Raw genomic sequence first — 26,885 nt, 5'->3', positions numbered from 1 at the left:
CAATACTATTCGATTTTTTTAGCCTGATGATGGCCTATAGAATAGGCTGAAAACGTTTGTTCAATTAAACTTTCTCAGCGAAGATAAGGTGTTAGATTTTGTTTAAATAACTTATAGGAAGATTAATAATATTTTTATCGTCCCTACATCAAACAACTAGCAATTACGGCCAGTGGCAGATTAAGGGGCGTAGGACGGACGCTTCCAGGGCCGGCAACCACCATAGAAGAAAAAATATTTTGTTACATCTTGACAAAATTCTTTATGTTTGAATCTGGCGCTCTTGTGAGCCTGTTTTTATTTTTTTATCAATGCACCAGTTGAAAGACCCGATGCAGAATGATTACGTAAACCATTTGTAATGAATTATTTAAGTGCAGAGACGTTTACTAGAAGTGAACTGCCCAGGGTAAATCGCGTGGAGATCTCTGTGCATAACACCGACGGCTGCAGCAGCAAGCACCATGCATGCCAAATACCATCTTACACTTTAAACGAATGCAATAATCAAGTTCACACTGAATTAAATACATATGTAAATATCACTGATATTTACATATGTATTTAATTAAAACACTAAAATATTATTTTTTATTTATAAATATCAATAAGTAACTTCGCTAATGTTATGTTATTACTATTGGAATTAAAAATATTCCTTGCTACGTGTTTTAAACAACGACAGCGGATTTCCGAGGTTCGATTCGGAAAATATTTAATCACTTTCTATTAAATAAATTTCTTATTAAATATTAACTTTCGTTACTGGCGATGAATAGAAACCCGGATAAGTTTATTAATAAAAACTTAAAATTTTTTCCGTTCATATTCGTACGGTAATTATTATAATAACGACTGTAAATCGCAGGCCGGCCGGTATCCGAATCAACGTACTGTACAATTTCTAGGCTTGCCGCTATGCTTTGCTGGCTGACAGAGATCATTTTTTCAATCAGTTTTATATAGTAGATTGCAGTAATAAAAATTGTGACTACGACCAAAATATCTTTATTACAAAAAATAAAACACTAAACCTCGTACAAAAAAGTATAACAATTTCTTTGAGTTAAATAGGTTAACAGGTTAACAGTTTAGGTTGTGGGTTATTTGTTAAGTAGCTTATTTTATGGTCTTTCCACACCAACAACTTTGTTTTTTTTTTAAATTAAATTTTTGGGAGTATTGTCTCTTATAAGGGCGACAACTCTGTGTAGGCGTAGGGCGTCTGGGAGCCTTAATCCTCCCCTGATTATGGCAAATACAAATACAGTATATGAGTTTTATAATGTCGTATCGCAAACAAATTTCAAAATCTCATAAAATTCTTTTTATTTCGAACTCCTGCTATTCACAATACGGCTTCTTATATCGAAAATATAAGAACCGAAAATTTTATATATTTACATATAATCATTTACATATATAGATGAGGATGTTTGTTTGTTCGCTCGCTATGCACTCCTAGGTCGTTCGACAAATTGAGATAAATCTCAGCAGTTACCTTAACATACTTCTAACTTAGATAATGTCTTACATACCATTCCAAAATATTTATTCGATTTCTGCCTACATCGTACTTATTACCTTTACACGTAACGCTATCTGTTGGCAGAAAATTTTTTAAAGCAGTAAACTAAATATCATTCAAACAAAAATTATATAATTTTAAAAAACAGATATTATATTCACTTAATTACTGCGACGAATAGCCCATAGCGTTGGCATGCATCCAGTGGAAAGTAAAAACTACATAAAAAAAATATTTATGTAGTTTTCACAGCATGCCTTACCATAGAGGTTTTGTTAATATTTTATACTGTATTTAACAAAAAGTATGAATATTAATTTACTGTATGATGCATTCCTATATATCACTAAAAGTAAATGTATAAATGTAAAATAGCTACTGTTCGCTTTCAAGGTTGCACAATTAATGATAATGGTAGAATGGAACTTATGCTACTAAAATACCATTTAATTTTTACATTGTAAAAATTTTATAATTACAACTACGTTAAAAATGTCAATGTCTATGTTAAGAAAATCGTTTATTACATATATTAATACAATTTTAACAATTTATGTATATTTTATTTGCTTAAATATATTATAAAATTATTTTAAAATGAAATTTATCAACAATTAAAATAAAAGATAATTATGTGCTTAAATAAAATTATTTAATTTATACAAATTATGACAAAGTGGATATTCTATATTAGTGTAAGCAACCAGTAAATAACGAACCATTCCTGATTCATTTACGATTTTTAATATACTAAAATGTAGTTAAGAAAATAATGATAAAAATATTTTGGATTTAGTACATGTAAAGCACCAGTATACAATGTTATATCTAAGAATGTATAAATTTAAGTAAAAATTCATTCGCTTCAATTTTGAAAATTTTTGCTTATTAGATTTATAAAAAAAATCCAGCAACGAGCTGCGTAACTTTTCCGCAATAGAGTTAAAATTGCGTGTGGCGCTCTCTGTTATGATATTTTATTTAAAAACTTTTCATACTCTTAATTATTATAAAAAGGTAAAAAGCTTAATTTTGAAGATAGAGATGCTAAAACGAGTAAAATCATTACGTCCGATTCCTTTCGAGATATGCCACATTCTATTTCTCACACCCCTCCACCTTTAACCATCAAAATTTAATAGAATCGATACCTCTAATACGCAAACCTCTCTGCAAAATTTCAGAAATTTCTGACATAAGGCACAGGAGTTATTAAGGCTTCAAAGTGAATGAACAAAATTGTGCCCCCCCACACACTGTATCACATTTCTTTCTCTGACATTCATAAAAACAGAAATAAACCCCAACTTTTTTGCATTCCTCGATGTTTCAAGGACTTGGGTAACCTTCACTCACCAATCCTGAGAGGGTCATTTTTTATTTTTTGACCAATCGCCATACTTTTCCTCTGTTATATAACACAAGGAAAGTTCAATATCATTCAATAATTTAACTTGTATCATATTTATTAGGGAAGTTTTAATCGTTACATTTAATTTGTAACTCTTTAAACTCTTCACAGACTGCTTTGCATAACAAATAATAAACTAACAAAGAACCTTTTTACTCTGCAGCTATTTTTATTGAAAAAGGTCATTAAAAATGACAGCAAACGTTTGAATTAGCAATAAAAATGGCTGCAGAGTAAAAAAGTTCTTTGTGTAGTTTATTATTTGTTAATTTGTAACTGAGACATTTTGCGATATCTCGGAAGTATCTAGATGGATTTTAAAAATATTTTAAAATGCTATACAAATAATCTTTCAAACAGATATTGTAAAAGATTTTTGCTTCTAGTCTGGGAGTAATTCTTCTTCTTAACGATGCCTAGGGTTAGCTTCTTAACGTATCCTTTTCATCACTCAACCTACAAGGTGTGATAAGTCTGTAAAATTAGCCAGCTCTGGGCTATGTGAAAAAGATATTTTATTATGCAATTCTAAGAATTAGCAACATACTAATAAGCATTTTGAAATCATTATTATGCAATTAAGATCGTTATCAATAGTTTAAACTGGAGAGTTTATAAACTCATTTCAAATTCCTATTGAACTATATTATAACAATTTGTACTATTTATCGCTAAAATATGAGCTTTTTAAAGGACAGACTACAGGTAACTTTCTATTGTTAGTGTGTTGCAGCGTTACGTCTTGCATGATCAACTAAGAATGACGCAAAACACGTGATCACACCATTTCGTTTTTCGCTCAGTCTTTTCCGGAGATACATAGATGAAGAACTATTATTAACAATTATTTGAATGTTCGCGGTAAAATTAAAAACAAAAACAACCTTTCGCATTGTCTCTTTAGTATCGTCACGATCCACCTCTCCACATTTATTAACCAAAGCGACATATGCTTGATTTTCAATCTTCTTGTCAATGTAAGTCTTTGATTTAACTTTCCATAAACAAAATAAACTACTGTAAAATTCTATAAATTTAGTAAAAATGTTACGAGCCCACTTTCCTAAATCTGACATCTTCAAAACAGGTAAGAAAAACAACACTCATCTGACACTGCCAAAAGATGACACATTACTATGGGAAGTTAACAGACAGAAGAGTGTCTATATGCAACGATTTGTCTACCGCCTTGTTTAAAAGTAATGCTTCAGCTCCTCAGACTTCAGAGAGGTCGTCAGACTTCACTAGGTTCAAGTAAGAAGTCAAACTTTTCCCTACATAAAATTTTGTCCGTTTTATCTGAAATGATCACGCCCGACTGTCGATGAAAATCAGTCCATATAGCTCGTCTTTAAGACTATATATTTTTTAGGAGATGGCTTGCTTATATGAAATAATAATAAGATTCTTCATACAACAATTTTATATTTTAGAAAGCGAAGATTTATTCAAAAGATTTGCTTTTTATCTTGAATGAGATACTCAAAATTGCAAGACGTTACTTCGTATAATACTGACCTGTTATTACATTTTTTGTTTTTATTTTCTGTAAAATTCTTCATATTCTAATCTAAATTATCAGAATAATTATATAAATTATAATTCTTTTAGCTTATGATTAAGTATATTTCCCAAAATTATTAATCTAGAAGGCATCGTTATAATATATTGTAATCTTTTGGCTACGCACACCATCTCCAGCAGATGAAGTTAAAAATGTAATGCTTTTTCTATGAGAGACTCTTCATAAAACTTTTCCACAAATTCTTGAAAACGGAAGCAGATAGCACGAAACAATTTTTTTGCATTAAAATTCTATTTAATTATTTTATTAACGTATGGCTCAGATCTTGTAAATCAAATTCGTTAATTTTTTATGGATTTTTAAAATCGTAAAAAATAGTAATAACTTAACGAATTAGAATTTACACAAATACACACCCAGAGAGAATATACATATACATACTATATTTATATAAACAGAATTAAAAAATGTATTATATATATATATATATTTTCAGAATTACGTATTCATTATGAAACGTTATGTAACAATTGATTGCCTACATCTATTATCTATTATGCCGCCACGTTGTGCAATCCTTCCTTCCATCCACTATGTCGTCACATTGTGCAACCTTAAGTCTGCTGAGTACATAAAAGAGTGGTCGGCTTGTTTCTTATCATTCATAGACATGACAGACTTTTACGGTATTCCGTATTCTGTTTTGATTCCCATAGGAATTTTTTTAGCCTTATATTTGTAAGTATTTTGTTAAAAATAAATTTTAGTTACGTTTAGTTTTAAATTTAATAATTATTTTAATAACTGTATATACTGTAAACTAAAAACCATCAGAAGCGCTAGTAATTTTTAAACGAAACGAAACTCAGTTTTAAATATATTACAGTCAATTAGACGATGCTAATACAGGATTTGCACACAAAATGCAACAAAATATTTGTTTTTATATAATTAAAAATATTCAATATCATGGTGTATAAAAAATAATAAAAAAATATTGCAATCTTCCTACATTTTTCTTAACATCAAGTCTAATTAAAATATACAAGTTATCACCAATTTCAAATTTATCGTTATTATTACTATTACTGTAAATAATTTTTAAATTAAATTACTTTCCAATTAAATTATATTAATTTTATATAATACTTATTCTATGTTATATTTTGTATTTACAGTTCTTCATTTATTGATATACAGTATATTTCTGGGGGGGAAAGATGTTCAAAACTTTAAAAAAAAATAATTATAATCTCATAATTTACTTCAGTTTATCAAAATAATCAGTCACTTTGAAATTTCCGATAATGACTTTTTAGTTTGTTTAACAGATTTCCTTTGTTTTATTCATAAAATTTAATATATTTATAATATTTTATATATAATTTTGTATAAAGAAAACATGTCATTGCCATGAAGAAAAATGAAGTAAGAATATTTGTGTTTTTGAGTTATTATCCATATCAATTTAAATGACGAAATATTATATATTATCTATAAGATATTATTATTATAATATACGTAGTAATAACAATATCTTAATATATATTAAAATATATATTATTACTATATAATATTATATCTTATAGATAATATATAATATTATATATTATCAGAAGATTCAATTATAGATTTTATTTGTGATATATTCTTTTCTGATAAGACATGTCAACTTTTGAGCAGTCTTATAAAATATAAACGGTTTTAATAGCCTTATTTATATGATAAATAATTCTAATCCCAAAATGGTTCCTATAGAGAAAACGAAAGGTATAAATTATATCTGTAATTCTCATCGTGCTTCGTTATATTTATTTTTTTATAGGATTCAAATTCACAATGATTTCATCTAATTATGTGTATATTAGTAGAAATATTTTGAGAATATATTTTTAATTATATTATATATTTTGAATAGATTGATTCACATTTGCATTATGTTTGGTTCTATCTGCTTCCGCTTCCAATAATTTACAAAAAAAAATTTTCTTATAGAAAAAGCATTATGTTTTTTCACGCTATATGCTGAGGATTGCGTGCAATCTCCAGCATATAGCGTCCAAAGTGCGCCCAAAGTGAATACAATCAGCTTTAAAAAGCAGATTGTTTTAAGTATTATTGATATATTTACAATAATTAGGATTTGATATTTGAAGCCTATTCCAGAACAATTCACTTCATCCAATGCTTTTTAAATAATTAAATGATTCTGTAAATGAATATAAGTTTTTCCAATAAAAACTACATTTGTTATGTTATAAATACCTATGCATATAAAAAAATAAATGATAAAAATTAACAAGATAACAAAGGCAAATAAAAAGTTGAATGGAGAATTAAATGATTATTTGCAACTAAAAATTAAGTGAACGAACAGGTAGAAGCCCTCCAGAATATCTAACCGGTAATTATTTTGTAATACTTACAGTTAGTGTATTACAAAAGAAAAGTACGAATGGTAAATGATGAAACGACAGAATAAATAATTTAGTTGAAAGCCCATCACTACGAAATTTCTGACTCTGCGAGCGAAAAAAGTTGCGAAATTTCTTAGTCTTATAACTGTCGACTTGCAGTCACAGCATTGGCATTAATCCACCTTATAAGAAAGGCACATTCAAGCACAATCGAGATCACCGTTGCTATCTCCAATAATAAGAATAGATTCAAATGCCATTCTATATCAAAAATTGCCTATAGGACTGTGTTCATTATGTTTATATAACGTATTAGCTTCGTCGTTGGCAGCGCCGCAAGTCCCGTAGTGGTGGGTTTGGGAACTTAATTATTTTTCCACGGAATTCGTTTCTTCATTGCATCAGTATGTCCATAATCGTCGGTTTTCAAAATCTGGTTGAGTTTGGGCTGTTACGTATCTCTCCAGACATCGTTGAATAGGGTTGCTTTAATAATGATTACCAAATTATTTATTTTTAGGTTAGACCTAATTATTTAACTTAATGACTTTTAAATTATATAGTAAAATACTTAATTTTATTTGCAACTGTATTTATTGATACAAACGTAAACCTAAAATTTCTTATTTCATTTCTTAAAAATTCTTATTGTTATGAGAAGTTAGCAGAGAAATTTTTTTTAAACATTTAGAACTGTATTCGAGAATCCCGCATCAATCGATTAAATTAATATTTGTGAAACGAAATGTATTGATACTGTACTATGTTCTCTTCTCTTCTATTGACAAAATACTCTTTCTCAATTCATATAATGCAGATCCACAGTTACTTGGGACTCTACTGAATTAAAATAAAATAAATATTTTACGATATAAATTTGCATAATTATATTTTCAATTTCAGTAAAGATGATATTTTAAATGTTCTAGATATCTTACAAGAAATTTTGGTTATTGGAAACGTCTTGGAATTCCGGAAGTACCTCCTATACCACTCACAGGTTCTTTCAAATTTGACTTGAATTCTGTAAGCAGCATTCATTCTAGAAATATAATTCCTTATTAAACATTATAATGAATAATATACCTCATGAACAGAATATTCCAGATATATTTTATTCATATTAAAACATTCATAGAAAAAAATAACAAAAGCAAAAAAGTGAATTTAAACTTAATAAACTGTATTAACAAATTTAAAGACAAGTCTGCCCAAAAGGGGCCACCATTTATTTTGCGTTCCAGACTATACACATACAATTAAATAAATAAAAAAAAAATTACAAAAAGAATTTTAAATGTACCATCATCAGGGGCAGCTTAAAAATCTGCATTTTCCAGCGCTTGTTCCAGTGGATATAAAGCTGAAACTCCTCATAGGATGGATGAAACCTAAAATGTCTGTTTGTCACCGGTTCTTTTTTAGTTGGACGTTTGTGTTTTTTTAAAGGACTTTTTAACTTCTGGCGGCACGTATCCTATAATGGAAGGTCTGTCGCCATGATTGTGAATGTGTATAGTCTGGAACGCAAAATAAATGGTGGCCCCTTTTGGGCAGACTTGTCTTTAAATTTGTTAATAATAATATCTCCATCAGATGGGAAAAAATTTAATAAACTGTATTTATTTTTAGCATCAAGGAAAAGCAGAACAAGTTTGGTATAACAAATATGGCAAAATTTTTGGGTAAAAATACAGTATATTTCACATAATTAAAATGGTAAACTTTTAATATTTACATAATATATAAATTATAATTTATATAAATATAGGATATACGAGGGTACAAATCCGGTACTTATGATAGCAGATCCAGATCTATTGAAAAATATTCTAGTCAAAGATTTCCATGTATTTTCTGAAATTAGGGTAAGAACATACAGTTTTCATTTAATATTTTCGATTACAAATTTAAGAAGTATTATATAATAAGTTATTACGAAATCTCTGTTTCAGGATATTCAGTTTGGAGATCCAATTGTAGATAAAATGCTTTTTGTACTGCGTGCAGAAAGATGGAAAGAAGTTAGAAATCTTATAACTCCTACCTTTACTTCAGGGAAAATGAGATTGGTAAGTGCCTCTAAATTTCTATGATTTATATCTTGCCATCGAAGAATAATTAATATAAGCAATTTATTTTCAGATGTCCAAATCAATTAACGATTGTTGTAAAACACTCGAAAATAATCTTGTGGAAGGAGCTAAAACCAATAAAGAAGTAGATGTTAACGAGTAAGTGCAGGAATGCCGACTATCAAAAATACTTAACACAAAGAAGAACAATGCCAAATAATTCATAAAATTGCAAAATTATTTTATGTTCACATTCTATTATTCGAAACAATTTTACAATGCTATTGTTTAATTAAAGTTTACATAAAATTTATTAAAGAATATAATTTGATTTTTAAATTATTGATTAAATTATTTTTATTAAACATTTAGAATGCAAAATACCAATAAATGATGTATATAATTAATTAAGTGAAATGGCTGATTTACAGGTTTTTTGGTGCTTACACTATTGACGTCGTGGCCAGATGCGCTTTTGGAATGAACCTGGATTCTTGTAACGATCCCAATAATCCTTTTGTTAAAGCTGCTGACCAAATCTTAAACTCTTCTGCGTGGAGATTCTTAATAGCAAGTTGGTATTAATAGTTATAACATAAAATGTATTAGTTATGTCGCGAATTATGGTAAAAACTATATAATTGTAAAACATAACGATGGTTGTCTTGCTATATAACTAGCATAACAGGTGTTATATTGCATTTCTACTTTTAGTTATTCAAAACATTATCATGCATAATGTATGATATACTTATATAAGCATGTACTGTATAAAATATGCAGTAGACTCTAATTTTCAGAACTCAGCTCGTGAAAACTGACGCAAAGTAATCTTGTTATTTCTTTTAGCCATAAATGTTCAACGTCGTAAATTGAAATGTTCGATTTATTTTTTAAAATATTATAACTCTATGCAAATAGACAACCAAAAATTTGGCACCGAACTATGACATTTTGTTCAGATCATAATAAAAAGACGTACGACCGATTACAAGAAAATATAGTGAGTAGGTGATTGGTTAACAAACATAATCTGTTTCAAGACTTTGTTTGCTATTCGAATTGTTTGTTAACCGATTATCGATTTACCATAGGTTTTTATGGGAACTTGATTAATTCGTTCTGAAGACCCGAAAAAATAAAAAAATATACATTCTTACTATGTTTATTTATATGTAATAATAAAAATACGTATATACACAGTCTTGCATATTTATTTGTCATGTTTTTTCTGTTTGTGGGTGTTAAAGAATGTCTAATGTCGATTGCTTTTCTCTCTTCTTCAGAATTTTTCAGAAGTAATTAATAGCATTGTAATTGTAGAGATCCCTAAGCCTATTAACCTCGACCTGGTTTGGATGCCATTCTAAGACCGTTATCTTGACATCCTCCCACATCTTCAAAAATATGCTTAATAGCAGATATTGACATTAATCCTCTTTTTCAAAAGAAAACGTATTTCGCTGAGTTTCTTGGCTTTCTACTGTTGTCAGATCAGTTTCAGGTTTCATTATGAGCTCTTCAATGTTCTTTATTTCTCAGATGTGATTTTTGTTACTCCTTAAGCTGCTTGAGTCTTCTTCATAATACAGTATTTTTCTTAGATAAGATTGAACTGTGGCCTACAGTAGACCTGTTCAAGCCATACTGCCCGGCAACAGCAGACATCAGACATCTACCCACTCTCTACCTTTGCTATTATACTCTCACCTTTGGAAAATAAAAACTGACGCAAAACTTAACGAGTGTCCGCCCGACAGTCTTGAGAATAGTATAAAAAATTGTTTCTGCCAGAAAAATAAAAGGCTGGAATTATAAGTGAAAGAGTGAAAGTTTGGAGGAATACTATCCGACCGGGTTGAGCGTCGATGTCAACGTCTCCCGCGCTCCGAAAAGTTTCGAATTGTTGCCTGAAGACAAGGGAAGACCAATCGGTATTCATTATTTTACGTCGCTTTTTCTTGTATTTGTTCTGTGAGGTGTTCGTTATCCGATCATGTGTTCGTTGTTCGAACATAAAAATATTTCGCGAAAGTGTTCGTTATCCGATTTGTTCGTTAACCGATCACTCACTGTACTCATTAAATAGGATCTATTTTGCACAGTTTCTACTCTAGACAAATATAATTAAATTTTTCTTCATATTATATGTTCAGAAAAATATATACTGCATATTTATTTTACGAATTAATATCATACGTTTTTATTAAATAAGTTTTAGTTCAATATGTTTAAGAGTCATTTCAATTGAATTCTAGTTATGCTACCTCGTTTCGCACGACTTATTCGTCTTTCTGTTTTCGACCCTTCCATGTCTTTATTTTTCAAAAACGCAATTATCCAGGTGATCAACAATAGAAAACAATCTAAAGTAAGTATTAAGTCTATTATATGTTTTCAATGGCTTAAAAATTTTATAATTTAATTATCTTTACGGTAAAAATGTTTATAATAGGCTGCTATTTAATTAGGATTCGAAAAGTAAAGACTTCCTACAATTGATGTTAAGATGCAGAAAACGATAATGAGAATAGTTCTCAGAAGAAAAGTAAGTCCCAATGTTGTTATCACTAAATAGATCAAAAAGAAGCAATAAAAATGACGTTCTTTGAAATAATTTAAGATATTAAAGAATGATTTAATATTTTTTTGTATAACAAAAGTATTCTTCACTTAATTGTAACTTCACTAATACTTGATTATATTAATTACTGTTTTTGACAACACTGTGTCTCGTTTATATAATCGTACTGCCTGCTGTCTTAACAGCTTAGAGGTATGAAAGAGTACATGCCAGCAGTTGAAATTTTGTCACAGAGTATTAGGTGCCCAAATCATGCGCACATAAAAAAACCAGACTCGTAGGTAGTCAGGGAACCGAGAACCGAAACACAATAAAATACAAAATGGCGACACTCTCTACAAACGGGCAGTAGTGCGAGATTTGCACATGCGTTGCTCATTGGTAAGTTGGAAATACGAATATTGTGAAATCGAATTTTGACAAACGAATCTTTGAAAAAAACCCATTTACCTGTCTCGTGTTATTCCCCACATATTTCTGGTCGCCACGTGCTAACCTCGACATATTGACCGGAGATATCTCATTTCACCATCGAAACTTTTTGAAACTACATAGCGCATCGTTATAATTTTATATTAAAACTAACTTCCGAAATAGAATTATTTTTTCTTTTTACATTTATTAATATATATATATATATATATTTCGTTTGTGCAAAATAAAAAATAATTGCAAACGATACAATAGCCACCATTATTTTTTTTCAAAAACGGGAAATTTTCGCATTGACAAAAATTCAATCTGGAGCGTTATGCAGCGGAGAGAAATTTCAACATTCCATAGGTTAATTTCAATGAAAATGCATCGCGAAAAACCTCGTGGTCGTGGCTGTAGCCGGCGAAGTTTGAATGATCGCGCTCAAAATCAGCGATACCAAAGATGATTGGAGAATAAGAACAAGACCCGCCGTGAGCGTCGAAGTGATCCCGCTTAGTAGTGAGTCTCCGAGACATAGTCTTGTCCCAAATATGGCCTTCCCGTTTTACTTGTATTATATTTAAGTAAAATAATACAATTATGCCAGATACAATATAAGATTATAAATTATTTGAATCTTTCAGGTATCTTTAAAAACTTAATTATATAAAACCCGATCTCTTGAGACATGTCGAATTTTTGTATTGCGTTATTGCATAGATCGATGTCACAGGGAAATAGATATATTAATTGACATTAGTCGATTAATATGATATCTATTTCCCTGAATTCGAGATGTCAAACTGTTGAATTAATTTATATTATACAAAGTTAAAAGGTCTGAAGTGGCAAGCAACAACTGTAACTTTTAAAAATGCAAAAAAATAGTTACATCAACTTAAAACATTTAGAATTTAAGGGACAAGGGCAAAAGATAGATCATTTATTTTTTTTATAAAATAACCTATGTTTGAAACGTAAAAAAAATAAGAATTTTGTTTGTCTTTAAATGCTAGTTACATAAATATCTATAATACGTATAATTTTTCTATATATAATACGTGTAGCAATTAAAATGCAATACATATTTCACAGAACGACAGAAACTAAGAGTTTCAGTAACTGTTAGTTTTATAATATTAATTATAATTGTGCTAGAAATTCTTTTACAAAATACAATTCGAAATTTTAAATTTAGTATTGGAAATGGATGATATTGTGGCTCAATGCGTCATGTTTTTCATCGCTGGATACTTCACAACGATGGCTACACTTTCTTTTCTCGCTCACGAACTAGCAATTAATCATGCCGTTCAAGAAAAACTGTATCAAGAAATAAAGGAAACTGTAAAAGACAACGTAAGTCTCTAGTTAATTAACAAAGTTAATAATTAGAATAATAACTTTTATTCAAAATATAATGATTTATTTCGAAAGATTTTTTAAATGTTTAATTTCTCAATGTCTAATTTCTTAGGAAGAATTAGATTATGATACAGTATTTGGAATGAAGTATCTTGAAACTGTTGTGCAGGAAGTTCTCAGATTCTATTCACCTAATCCAAGGTATAATTTAATATAAACTCGTTATTTATTCTGTTGTGGAAAATTAGATGTAAAACATTATTTAGATTAAACGTTTAGCTTTTGGTATTTTAATGTTCAAAAAAATTATTTAAATTTTTTTATTTATATTTCATTACTTAATAATTTTACCTTTTTATTTAATTTTATTCGAATATTGTACAGTCTTTGTTATATATTCAAGACTTTAGTTCTTATAATACATTTTAATACATTCAAAAAAGGGTGATATATGATTAAGAGAATGGGGAACAAACACTGAAGAAAGTGGAAGAAAAGGATTAAAGTAACGAAAGCAAATCATAAGCAGCTAGCTGATGTTGCTGTCAGTAAAATGGAGTACTGGGTCAAAAGTTCAAAATATTTCACACATCTTTGCATGGGATATTAAAAGAAAGGAATATTGTTATTGGGATGAGAAATTCTACACCAAAATACACTGTGAAGCAGTTAGATAATCAAACGAAATTATTCTGACGATTGCACAAAGACCAGCGGCCCGAAAACAACCCATATGTTATGGACGACGAATTTTACACCGGATGACACTGCATGTGAGAAAAATAAGTTTCTACTGTAAAAAAGATAGGACTAACGTCCTACTCTTTTTACAGTAGGAATTTATTTACGCCAGAAGTGTCACGCAAAGTTCCCGACGAAGGATTTGGTATGGTACTTATAAGCCCTCGCGGACGATCTGACGTCGCATCGTCTACACTTTTCATTGACACGGAAATATGTTTATAGTACGAAATGCTTTAAGAAGAGACTGTTCCCATTCTTGATGAAGTACTAACTGGAAATTACGTGTTTTGTCCAGATATGGCAAAGTCCCATTACGCTCGAGATACAATTGCTGCTTTTGATCAACATGGGTTATGGTACAGTACACTCATTGTGAAAACAATGTATCTAATATAACTCCACTGAGATCAATTGAACGGTTTATTTTATTGAAACTGAATAGATGGCGATTCCTTTTTTAACAGACAATATCTTCAATTTTATTTTAAACTGCCATTCGACAGAATTCTAAAAATGGTAAACCATTTGTAGAATTCTGTATTTTTTATGTTTTCCTAAGTTAATTAGTTTGGTACTGGGTAAAAAAAAAAAAAAAAAGTGTATGAGAGTAGGTGAAAGCCAATTTTATTACAGAACTTGTTAAAGTATTAAGAACATAATCTATCAGTTAATAACTAAGGACTTCCAGAATCTTTTGAAACGCTTGAAAACAAAAGTTCGAAAGGGAGCAGACCGCAGAAAATTGAATTCGTTAAGTTTTTACAAATTTTCTACGATTTTCAAAATTCTGAACCGTGCGTTAGTAGAAGAATTAATTAGGATTCTAACGCTAAAAGTTATTTGGTCCTATCTACGTTCATTTTCGATCATTTTTGGAAAAAGTTTTTCCCGTAGAAAAAGTATCTGCTAGAGATAGCATGCATAATCAGAGGTTACAATCAGCTAAATTTATTTAAATATCTTTTGTTTTATAAATAGATTAGAGAGAAGGAGTGTGGAGGATTATAAGATAAAAGACACCAATATTGTAATTCCTAAATCGACTATAATCGCTATACCTACTTACGTTCTTTGCCATGATCCAAATTATTTTCCTAATCCAGAAAAATTCGATCCAGACAGGTGAGTTAATAATAATAAAATAAAGTCTCACATGAGAATATTGCGAAAAATAAACATATTTTACAGATTTCTACCAGAAAATAAGGAAAAAATACACCAATATGCAAATTTACCGTTTGGTGTTGGTCCGAGAGGTTGTTTAGGGATGAGATTCGCTTTAATGGAAGTTAAAATGGCAATTATCTATTTGATGCGGAAAATTCGATTTAAACCGGGAGCTAATACAAAGGCAAGTGTTGCGCATATTTTATGTAATTAAAATTAATGATTTATAAAATTATAATTTGCTTTTTTTTTTTTTTATTAGAGAGAACCAGTGTACAGAAGAACTAAAGGTGTACATGTACCTGAACATGTTTATTTAAATTTGGAATTAAGAAAACAAGAATAAATTAATTAATTTTGTACGCACAGTATATTATTAGTTCTTTAATAAAATAATAAAAGGTACTTATTAATTATTCAAATATATTTTTTAATGTTTTAGTTTTCCTCCTCTTTCGGTGATTCTGGATCCACAATTATAAGTTGTACGTATGGCACGATATTGGAGGTATTCGTAGTATTTGAATTTATTTATTATCGGCCTAATATTCAAGATTTGAATACTTCCTAGTATTTCCAGCCCATTTTTATAGATTCTTATATCGCTACTTCATTCGTATTGCTGTAAATTATTGGATGAAATTATGATTTATTTTGCAATGGCACCCATATCTTCCTACTCTGAGTTAATATGAACTTCTCACATATGATATAAATATGTACAGGTACAATCAAACTTTCAATTTCGGCACTTCCGAACAATGGCCATTTTTTTTTTTTTCATTTATTTAGAGGTATGAATGTGTTTCATTTAATGTGCTTCTGATTCTAAACATTCTAAATTTAACGAAAGTTTTTCATTATTCGGAAAATAAAAATTCTTCCTAATCAATTCTTAAATATTGTTCAGCATTATTTTAGCAGTTTGTTTTCATCATGGTTAACGACAACAAATTTTTTAGTCAATTAGCATTTTACTTTAAATAATTTATTTTTAGCCAGTTATTACATATTAATATAAGAAAAAAAGAAGAATATGATGATTGTAATATAATAAAAAGCAAAGTAAACAAAAACAATCAAGTTTTATTACAACTTATTATAACTACAACAATTAGTTTTCTTTCTTCGGTGTATGGCAAAAAGGTATTACTTTTATTAATTGATGAATTCATATTTTTTATTATAATTATTAACTATTATGCAATTTAAATCATTTTTCGTGACTTATCAACAGAATTCAAACACTTTCGACTTATTTGCAGCGCAAAATCATGTTCATTTACATACTGCGTTTTAAAAAATGTAGATAAAAGCAATTTACAATATCTTAGCCACTTGCCGTCCGGACCCGAGTTAACTCGGTCAAGTTTCATAGCGTTACAAACAAAACGGTACTTTTTGCCCGGAAATTTTTTTTTTTGCATCTTTGGAATGTTTTCTGTCTCCAAATTTTTTGAAAAATTTGTACCCGCGCGAAAAAATTTTATTGCGATTTTAATTAACCTTTAATGACACACGATTAACGCTCAATTGTTTTTTTATGGGATTTTTTTATAAAACTTCATTCATCCTTGTAAAGTTCTAGTGCGCCGATTTTACTTCGGTAAAGTTATTTAAAGCTATTTTCTGATGTCAAAAACAACATCCAATAGTTTTTCTAATTTTTTTAATTAATAGATTTTATTATATATACGTTTAATTAAGTCGGGGGGTCGGAAATTTCAATTAAAATCGTAATTTTAAAAATATATTTAGAAATATACCGCCATCTAGTATTCACCCTACTTTTTACCCTTCTCCTCCTGAGAGTTTCATGAGAATGTCCCGCGAAAGAGGACAGCAGCTGTTCTCAAGGTCATCCAGCTGTGTAAACAATGACTCATCGGTGTCAGATTTCGCGCTAAGGCGAGAAAAAGGAAATTGTACTTTGAAGCTTTTTCTTCAAAATTAACACATTTCTTTCGTTTTTTTTCAGTTTTAAGTATTTTTTATTGATTTTTATATAGAGTTCTAATTAATTAATATGGCAAGAAGTTAGTAACAATTTTGATATATGCTACATTCGTTCAATTTAAAATATCGACATATTTCATCTAGCTAAAAAAAATATTTCATAAGTTTCCGCGTTTATTAAAACACGGGTTAACACATTTGATTTCCATTTCTCTCTAGCATTGAAAGGCAATGGACTGACTGATTCAATGTAGGAAGGTCGTACGATAAAATAAGTAATGAGAAACGACATACTATGAATATATAGGCCTATATATATATATCATTATATAAGTAATTTTGTATTACGTTGTTTTATTTTAATAGAAAATTTCGATTTCCACAATAAAAGCCTCACTATACCGTCCTAATCAGAATATTCGTCGTTGTTTACAATTTGTTTACAATTAACAGATAGGTTTCAATACTTTTTTGGGGGGGAAAAGATTCCTTCTCTAGCTATTTATATAATGACTGTTGTTTGAAGGAACCAATTGAATATAGGAATAGGCGCAGATAGGGTAAGTATATAATTCCAAATTGTTTCTTTATCGACTCTTTCTAATATGAGTTTATAAACAAAAATATTTCATTTGATTCAGTGATTGCACCAGGAGATGATGATATCGAATTACAATTTGCAATCTTTCCAAAAATTCCGGGTTTCTACGTTTGTATAAAATATATGTGAATAATTTATATATCAAATCAATAATTTATCAATAGGAAATCATTAAAAGAAGAACTAGATGAAATTCTAACGCAAAAAATGGCTCTATCTGCTTCCGTGTGGAGAATTTTTGAAGAACAATTTTCTCATAAAATTCATTAAATTTTTAACGGCAACTGTTGAAAATCGCGTGCAGCCTTAAAATAATGTATCAACAATGACAATTAGCCTAACAAAAAAAAATAATTACTGTTGATTTTTAATATTGAATTTTTGATTTTATGAAAGTTTCAATCCCGTATATACGGACGAATGGTAGCGAATGGTTATCCTGTTCTTCTATTCTGTATTTGTAATTTTAGATTCTGCATCAAGAAATAATGAGAGCACGTACTTAATACAACATAAAACAATTAATTTTAACAGACTAACTTTTTATACTCGTGCCATTATGCAACTATAATTAAGCCGATATTCATAACGAAGAACATTGAAACTAAATTCAAATAGCGAAAAGATGAGAACAAACCATATATTATTAGTGCGCATATTATTGAGCTGTAATTTTCAAATTGCAGACTTATACATTCCCACTGTTGTATGTCTCTCAGCTGTCGACCGTCCACTAAACTCGAGAACAGAGTTACGTAGACGACAATTGAGGCCAGATATGAAAAACTTAAAGACCGGAGGCCCCGATTAACTATATATGAACTTTTGGTCTGGACCGGAAGTCACGTGATTTTTTCACTTAAAAAATGATTTAAAGTTGCAGGCTTGCATTGTGACGATGTCAATAAATAATTGCTCGTTAGAGTATTATTTTAGTACCTAGTGTATTGGCGGTTAAGTTGATTATGTTGGTACTTGACAGATTTAATGCTTGCAACTCCGCAAGAATAAAGTGTATGTTGTTCGCCGAAAGCTCATGAAGTTCCAATTAGTGATTGCAAATTTACCGGGTATTACATTACCGGTAATTCGGTAATCATATTCGGAATTACCGGTAAATTCGTATTAACAAATGGTTTAAAACGAAACTGAATTACTGACAGAATTATTGAACAACCATTTATTTTCATGTTTTCTATCAGTTTAGACAAACAACATTCTTGTAATAGCAATCATTATCATATAACAGACATTGAAATGATGCTGATTATTAATTATGTTTTTCTTTATTTTGAAAGTTCATTATCGAGATTAAGGAAAGACAGACGGACGGATGACAGTGGAAATTTATGGGTCTACAATTTTTTTTCAAATTTCAGCCCAATAAAGTCGATAAAATATAACGTATTTCATAATTAATTGCGAATTCTGTTTTATTTTAATGAGGGTGAAAATATAATAGTATAAATACTTAATTCCTCGATTATTTGATTATTTAAATTTTTTTATTTAAAGTTGTTAGATTGAGTCTCTGGAAACCATTAAGCCATAATGACGTAATTATTGGAAACATGTGCAAATTTATTTGTTTACATCCTTATATTATATTACCAAAAGTAAATTTATAAAAAAGTAATACATAAAATACACTAGTATCAACACAAAAGAAAAATTAATATCTTATTTAACAAAAATTAGTAGATTTTTTTATATAATATAAATTAAAATACAAAGTATTTTACGAAAAGTAATGCAAGATTTCAATTAATAATTTTAATTCCTGTTAAATTATATTTAAAATTTATTCAAACTTTACTAATTGTATTCAAAATATAATAAATAAATGAAAGAAATGGTTGCTTCTCGGAAAACTAAATAATAAAAGTTAAAGTTCAATTGTGAAATGTTGTATGACGACAATTTTAGAAATGAAATCATAAGATGAGTAACATTAAACTTCATAGTCAATGCGATGCTTACTTATTTTATTCAAATCAACTCTGTAGTCGTACAAGCTATTAAGTTTGGTAAGTTCCTCTTTATAATCTTAGCATTATATAAGTTAAAAAAACTCTATATAACTTATATTTGTGTGTGTATGTATGCACGAATAGGCTATGTGTTTATGCATTTATATATATAATTTAAGTTGTAGTTTAAATTAAAATAATTTAATAATAATTTAATTAATCAGACTCGTATTTTCCCTAATCCAAGCTTTTAAAACCTAAATTAAATTTTAATAATTTTCATTCATCACAAGTTCACTACAATTTTTCATTCACGTATACTTACCAACAAAGGCGAATCTACGTTAAAAATCAACTGTTTATTTTTATTTTCATAAGGTATTACTAATATTTGCTATCATCCGATGTATTTTAATATTATTCTAATAGACATTAACGTTGTTGTTCGAAAATGTGTTAGAAATACAACGTAAAAGGCCTGGGGTTAGTAACCAATAACGAGTAACCTTCTTAGCAGTCAAATAACCCAAAAACATTGACATTAAAAAGGATGACAAGGAGTCAGAAAATTTATTATTTTGTTTTTTTAATAAAATAACTGATATGTTTGAAACGAAACAGGGTAATAATTGCAGCTATTTTTCTTTAAATGATAGTTAAATAAATAATTCTAGATATTTATTATGAAAATTGAGTACAATTTAAAGACAAATTAATACTATTGTTACTCTTGTCTCGTTTCAAACATATTAATTGTTTTATTAAAAAAAATAAATTTTCTGTCTCCTTGTCGTCATCACTTACGTTGTCAAACGCCATCATTTACTGTCCACCTACTCTTACTTCATCTAGTATAATATGTCTGTAAATTCGATACGATAATAACTGAATATGATTTTGAGATCTCTAATAAAATATGATTTATGTTTATTATTCTAAATATGAAACTGGTATGTGAAATATTAAAATAAAATTTTAATGGTGACTAATAACAATATAATTATAAAAATTAATAACAAAGGACCAAATTTGGTTCAGATGAAAAAGATTTGTAGAGTAACAGAGAATGTTGTGAGAATAAAATATAAAAATATCTATATAAAATAAAAAAATTGAGAAAAAAGAAATGATCTTTAGATAGTATGATTTGAAAATGTGTTTGCCTAGTATGTTTATATCTAAACTTTAAACCACTGAACATTGGGAGTTGATTGCAGATTCGCGCCTCAGTAATGGATTGACAAAGAGTTTTCCATGTTTTCTTCACGTTCTTAACACCTAAATAGGGATCCTGTTTCCCATTAAACGTCTTTTCGGAAGGCACCACTTTTGGGAGTTTCCTTATCTCAACGATTTAATCCACTTATGATTAATTTTACATTGAAATGTAAAATGTTTAAAGTTCTGTGTAGCTCTGTATAAATACAAAATTATTCTAAAGATTGTTTAATTTACAAGAATAAAGTTTATCAGACAGATTAAAATTTGTAATTACACGTGTCTAATTTGTTTTAATTACAGCTACCCCTACTTAACGACCTCTCGGACTTACGACTGGCTTTCCAGAGAGGGGAATTCCCTTTTCTATTCTTTTTCTTTAATCCTGCAGTTGGTTAGTACTCACTACACGTCCGTAATTTCCACATTTTGTTTATATATTTGTACTTTATCGTGCATCCCATTTCAAGGATTCGATGACTAAAATATTAATATGAATGAACAGTCATTTTTTGGTACGTTACACCATTTTTATAACTTTGCTGATTTTATTTTTGTTTTGAAAAATGTGAGATGCAAATTATCGAATTGGAGTATCCTTTCGACCTTTTCTTTATCTAGAACAAATAAAAACGGTTGTTTATCGACCGAGTCGTAGGAACTAACTTGGTCGTTAAGTGAGGAGTGCCTGTATATATGTATGTTGTAAGCCTTCATATTAAAATACCGTTATTGATATTGAATGGCAGGAAGATTTCAGGTAATAACAGTAAATTTCATTCTCCTTCCTTTATTTAGTTTTTTAAACCTGAAATATCAAAAGATATTTGTTTTACTATGAAAATATAAAAATATAATTATTATACATCTAAAATGCTCACGTTTGTAGAGGGAATGATAGAACAGAGCTATACAGATTATGTATTAACATGCATAAATTATTATGACGTTTAACTATGCGGATTGTGTTGCCATTCTCTTCTATTTTATTAGACTTAGACTGCAATTTCCAAATTATAAATTTATATATTCTCACTTCGTTCCTTCGTTAATCTTGAGAATGGAGTTAAATGGATAAAAATCGAGATTAGATAAGGAAAACACAAAACCTAAGGCCCTGTATATGAACTTCCGTCTGAACCGGAATTCACGCGATTTTTAAACAAAAATAAGTTAATTAAACAAAAATTATATGCAATTTTTAATCATATGTATGTTAGAGAAATATCAGGGAGTTTCTGAAATTAGTTTTTAGCTTTCAAATATGTAAATTCGCTATTGTTTACGCGTAACTGAGTAGAATAAAAAGCAATTCTTTATAATTGTAAACAAATTTATAATTAATACTGAAAACTAAAATAAAATTCAATTATACGAGCGCTAAGGTGGATTTTTTTCTACGCTAGACTTATTATACACCATCAATAAAAAGGAAGACAAGCTTTAGAAAAACTTTTTATTTCTTTGAGTATCTTAAAATGTTCATACCATCTCCTTTTTTGCGTATGTACCTTTTCAACAATTGTGCTACAACAATATAGGAAAAATTACATACAGGTTAGCATAATATATGCAAGTTAGCATAAATTTTTTGTAATGTTACAAAATTGTAAAAGATCGTTACTTGGACTTACATGGATTATGAGAAATCCACGAGTTGTGACATTACATAAAATATGGATGGCGATTATTTATTAACAGGTGAAAGCTAAAATAATGATAAAGTTGGAAATGATTTACAAAAGGGGAAAACCAAACAGCATAGATGTAAAAAGTTTTAAACTTACTGCAAACATGGCGGCATGGTACTGTACAGTACATAGTGTTGGAAAAACACCCCAGTATACTTGACACAGTGCTGAGTTAAGATTATAAAATTTGGGAAATCGTGATCTTGGTTACGGTAAGAACAATAAAGAAAAAACCCTTTGTAACAACCGGTATGATGAAATGAAAATAGTGCACCGTTAAAATAAAAGGGACATAAGAAGATTGTTTTAATTTACAGTAGAGTTTTACACGATTGGATGGTCCACAAATTGTAAGTGGGAGAGTTAACAGGATGCATCAGAAAGGCATCATCTTGAGGTGGGAAAGGGGAAGTGGAAATGAGACGTATGAGCACCCAGCTGGGTACTGTTTGGTAACGATGCACAGAGTTTACGAGAACCTGCTATGCTTTAACACATTATTTAACCACTACCGCCACCCCCTTCTCGGCTTCTCTTGGTCAAGTATGGGTACCAAGTTTCATGTAACTTTTGACCGATATTATTATTCATCACATCATTCATCAAAATTCCATACGAACAAAATTTATTTGAAAGAATCAAATCTCCTTTTTTGCGTATGTACAGGTACCGTATATCTCGGCGGATAAGACGACCTACAGATAAGACGAGGTATAAATTTTCGTCAAAGTTTTATAGTTTTAGCTTATATCTGTCCTATAAGACGACCCCAAACTATCAACGGCCTGTGAATTTAGTTTAGATCAGCGATCATCACCTGAATAATAATACTGTATAGAGTATACGGAATTACGTTCTATCGGTAATTTTTTGAAATGAACAAATTTATTTTCTTGCATCTGGCAGCACTGCCTTGCGATTGTTGCAAGCATTCGCACTGATTCCGCATTCGGGTAATCCCTTGACTATTCACAAAAACGTCGTATGAGCTATTCTATTTTGTGCACATACCCTACTCTCTACTAGTAAATAATTACGGTTTGTCCGTTTTTCTATAATGGTTTTATTTTATATAAATTTCAATCTAATTTTTTGTATGTCTTATAAGACGACCCCAGATTTTCGGAGCCTTTTATGATTCAACTATCGTCTTATCCGCCGAGATATACGGTAATTCTTTTTTGACAATTTTTACAGTTTCCTTTATGATTTGACAACCTTTGTTGTTACAATGAACAGCAACAGCTGAGTTACAAATACTATGTCTAATCGCGGATATGTTCTTTAAACCGGGCCTTCAGATTTCTACCAGTTTCACCTATATAAGATTTGGGAATAGTGCAGTTGCAACTGAGTTTGTAAATTACGATTTTTAGTCCCATTTATTATTATTATGTTGGGTTAAGTGAGATATACTCGGTAAACACCGGTGGCTGTGTACTATGCCGGACCAAAGTCAAAGCATAGTAACCAAAACAGAAATTAAAGAAGTTTATCAGTGTGTGTGTCTGTATTCAGAAATTTATTATTATTATTATTATTTGGGTTTATCTTGTAATTCAAACAAGGAAATTTTTCTGGTGCTAAGGTTATGCCGTAATTGTATGATATAGATTTGATTCTTTCAAATAAATTTTGTTCGTATGGAATTTTGATGAATGATGTGATGAATAATAATATCGGTCAAAAGTTACATGAAACTTGGTACCCATACTTGACCAAGAGAAGCCGAGAAGGGGGTGGCGGTAGTGGTTAAATAATGTGTTAAAGCATAGCAGGTTCTCGTAAACTCTGTGCATCGTTACCAAACAGTACCCAGCTGGGTGCTCATACGTCTCATTTCCACTTCCCCTTTCCCACCTCAAGATGATGCCTTTCTGATGCATCCTGTTAACTCTCCCACTTACAATTTGTGGACCATCCAATCGTGTAAAACTCTACTGTAAATTAAAACAATCTTCTTATGTCCCTTTTATTTTAACGGTGCACTATTTTCATTTCATCATACCGGTTGTTACAAAGGGTTTTTTCTTTATTGTTCTTACCGTAACCAAGATCACGATTTCCCAAATTTTATAATCTTAACTCAGCACTGTGTCAAGTATACTGGGGTGTTTTTCCAACACTATGTACAGTACCATGCCGCCATGTTTGCAGTAAGTTTAAAACTTTTTACATCTATGTTGTTTGGTTTTCCCCTTTTGTAAATCATTTCCAATTTTATCATTATTTTAGCTTTTACCTGTTAATAAATAATCGCCATCCATATTTTATGTAATGTCACAACTCGTGGATTTCTCATAATCCATGTAAGTCTCCTAACGATCTTTTACAATTTTGTAACATTACAATAAATTTATGCTAACTTATATACATTATGTTAGGGGTGGCAACCTATGGCACGCGTGCCCAAAGTGGCACGTAAGAGAAATCATCTGGCACGTAATGTATCATATGATTTCTGTCTTTTTCAATCATCCTTTCTGTTTATCACCTGATCATCTTTTTTTTCAATCAGATTTTTTACATTTATTCAAATTAAAGCGTATTCGTTTAATTTCTTTAAATATCATTATTCGAAGTCTAATACATTGGTACGCATTAACATCTTTAAAGCTAAGTATGCTTACAATATGGCACGCGGACTCAAAAAGGTTCGCCATCTCTGCATTATGCTAACTTGTATGTAATTTTTCCTGTATAGTTGTAGCACAAGAGTTGAAAAGAGACATCATTGTCCGAAATGCATAATTAAAAGAAATAAAAAGTTTTTCTAAAGCTTGTCCTCCTTTTTATTGATGGTATAATAAGTCTAGCGAAAAAAAAGCCACCTTAGCGCTCGTATAATTGAACACAAGACTAGACAAGAAGCGCATCGCATAAATATAATAAAGTTATTTATTTTCTAGAAAAAGAAAAATGATTTCCTTCACTTTAATTTGTCTGATGTCTATTTTGATTGTAGTTAACAGTTATACTGCAAGGATGGTAGTTCCTAACGTTGATGGTAAGTTGTAAATATTAATACTGTATTTCATTACTTTAAAGTCACTGCTTTCTCTAAATATTTCAAAAATTAATTATTATCATATATATGTAATTTAATGGAAAAGAACAAATCAATTTTGATAAGAGCTATTAAATATTGCAGGAAAATGTGATATTAAAGGAAAATTAATCAAATCTGAAGAAACTTATTACGAAGAAGAAAAATGTGAGGCTTGGATATGCAGTGCACCTTTAAATCCTATAACCTATAAACTGTTAGAAAATGGAACAATTCAGCCCATTTATGATGAAAACGCATACGTTGAAATTTTGGGGTAAATATTGATATTTTTAGAAGAATGTTTATTTTTAATCCATGATTAATGTGAGAAATTTCTTATATTGATTTAGATGTGGTGTATCAACTATAGAAAAAGATGGAAAAATTTGTCCTATTCGAAGCATTAAAGGCAAATATCCTGAATGCTGCAAGGGAAGAATCGTCTGTCCTTAGGGATTTATCTTTTATAATATTGTATTTTCATATGAGTAAATATTTGGTTTGGCGTATAATTTCAAACATTTATATTATGTAAAAGTAAACAAAATCATAAATTCAATATTAATAATTAGTATTTTAAATATCAAAAACTGGCTGTCATTTAAATCGATTTAAGGCTGATTGAACCTCTTTGGTTATGCCCACGATTTCCAACATTAAAAAAGTATAATGCTTCCTTTTTTTCTGTATATCATTATAAATTGAATAAAAGTAAAATTAGTAAATTGAAAGTAATTAGGGGAAAAATAGATAAATTTTAAAGTAGATAGGGTGACCAGACGTTTCTGATTTTCGGGAACTGTCCTCGGTTTCGCCTATTTTTAACACAGTATTTGATTGAATAATCAATCATTAAAAAGAGCAATTTTATTAACACGTTGATATAATATTACTAATTTATAGATCAATAAATAAATAAATAATTTTTGAAATAAATGTTTAAAAAATAACCAAAGTTTAATTAGTTTTAGACCCCATTTTCACTGATTCAGGTGTCCCCGGTTGGATTGTAAATATTATTGATACTAGATACTAGGTAAAGAGAGAAGGCCTTACCCACTGGTATAGCCAAGGATAGACGGAGGAATAAAGGTAAAGGAGAGGGAGGCGGGCAGGGGGAAGAGGGGGGAAGTACAGGTGAGAAGGAAAGACTGGAAGGGATCTCAT

At 29.6% G+C, this 26,885-nt stretch overlaps 2 protein-coding genes across 2 annotated transcripts in view; both read left to right on the top strand.

The window, feature by feature from the left end:
- The first annotated feature begins 5,103 nt into the window (after positions 1 to 5,103).
- LOC136983079 (cytochrome P450 3A9-like) overlaps positions 5,104 to 26,885 on the top strand; it is a 52,075-nt gene continuing 30,293 nt past the window's right edge. The window contains exons 1-14 of the mRNA XM_067279712.1: positions 5,104 to 5,202; positions 7,811 to 7,907; positions 8,514 to 8,566; positions 8,653 to 8,749; positions 8,837 to 8,953; positions 9,027 to 9,115; positions 9,388 to 9,530; positions 11,215 to 11,327; positions 11,428 to 11,467; positions 13,156 to 13,316; positions 13,435 to 13,523; positions 15,045 to 15,188; positions 15,255 to 15,417; positions 15,496 to 15,531. Coding sequence (XP_067135813.1) covers positions 5,135 to 5,202; positions 7,811 to 7,907; positions 8,514 to 8,566; positions 8,653 to 8,749; positions 8,837 to 8,953; positions 9,027 to 9,115; positions 9,388 to 9,530; positions 11,215 to 11,327; positions 11,428 to 11,467; positions 13,156 to 13,316; positions 13,435 to 13,523; positions 15,045 to 15,188; positions 15,255 to 15,417; positions 15,496 to 15,531 — 1,410 coding nt within the window. The 5' untranslated portion in view covers positions 5,104 to 5,134. The remainder of the gene's footprint in view (positions 5,203 to 7,810; positions 7,908 to 8,513; positions 8,567 to 8,652; positions 8,750 to 8,836; positions 8,954 to 9,026; positions 9,116 to 9,387; positions 9,531 to 11,214; positions 11,328 to 11,427; positions 11,468 to 13,155; positions 13,317 to 13,434; positions 13,524 to 15,044; positions 15,189 to 15,254; positions 15,418 to 15,495; positions 15,532 to 26,885) is intronic.
- On the top strand, positions 19,758 to 26,449 carry LOC136983023 (uncharacterized). The gene is made up of 4 exons (XM_067279635.1): positions 19,758 to 19,817; positions 25,579 to 25,676; positions 25,821 to 25,992; positions 26,069 to 26,449. The coding sequence occupies exons 2-4, from the start codon at positions 25,589 to 25,591 to the stop codon at positions 26,169 to 26,171; spliced, it is 363 nt and encodes a 120-aa protein (XP_067135736.1). The 5' UTR covers positions 19,758 to 19,817; positions 25,579 to 25,588; the 3' UTR covers positions 26,172 to 26,449.

The sequence above is a fragment of the Centruroides vittatus genome, unplaced genomic scaffold, assembly GCF_030686945.1.
Source record: "Centruroides vittatus isolate TY-2023 unplaced genomic scaffold, ASM3068694v2 contig_875, whole genome shotgun sequence".
NCBI classification, from domain to species: domain Eukaryota; kingdom Metazoa; phylum Arthropoda; class Arachnida; order Scorpiones; family Buthidae; genus Centruroides; species Centruroides vittatus.
This window is presented reverse-complemented; position numbering and strand designations above follow the sequence as displayed.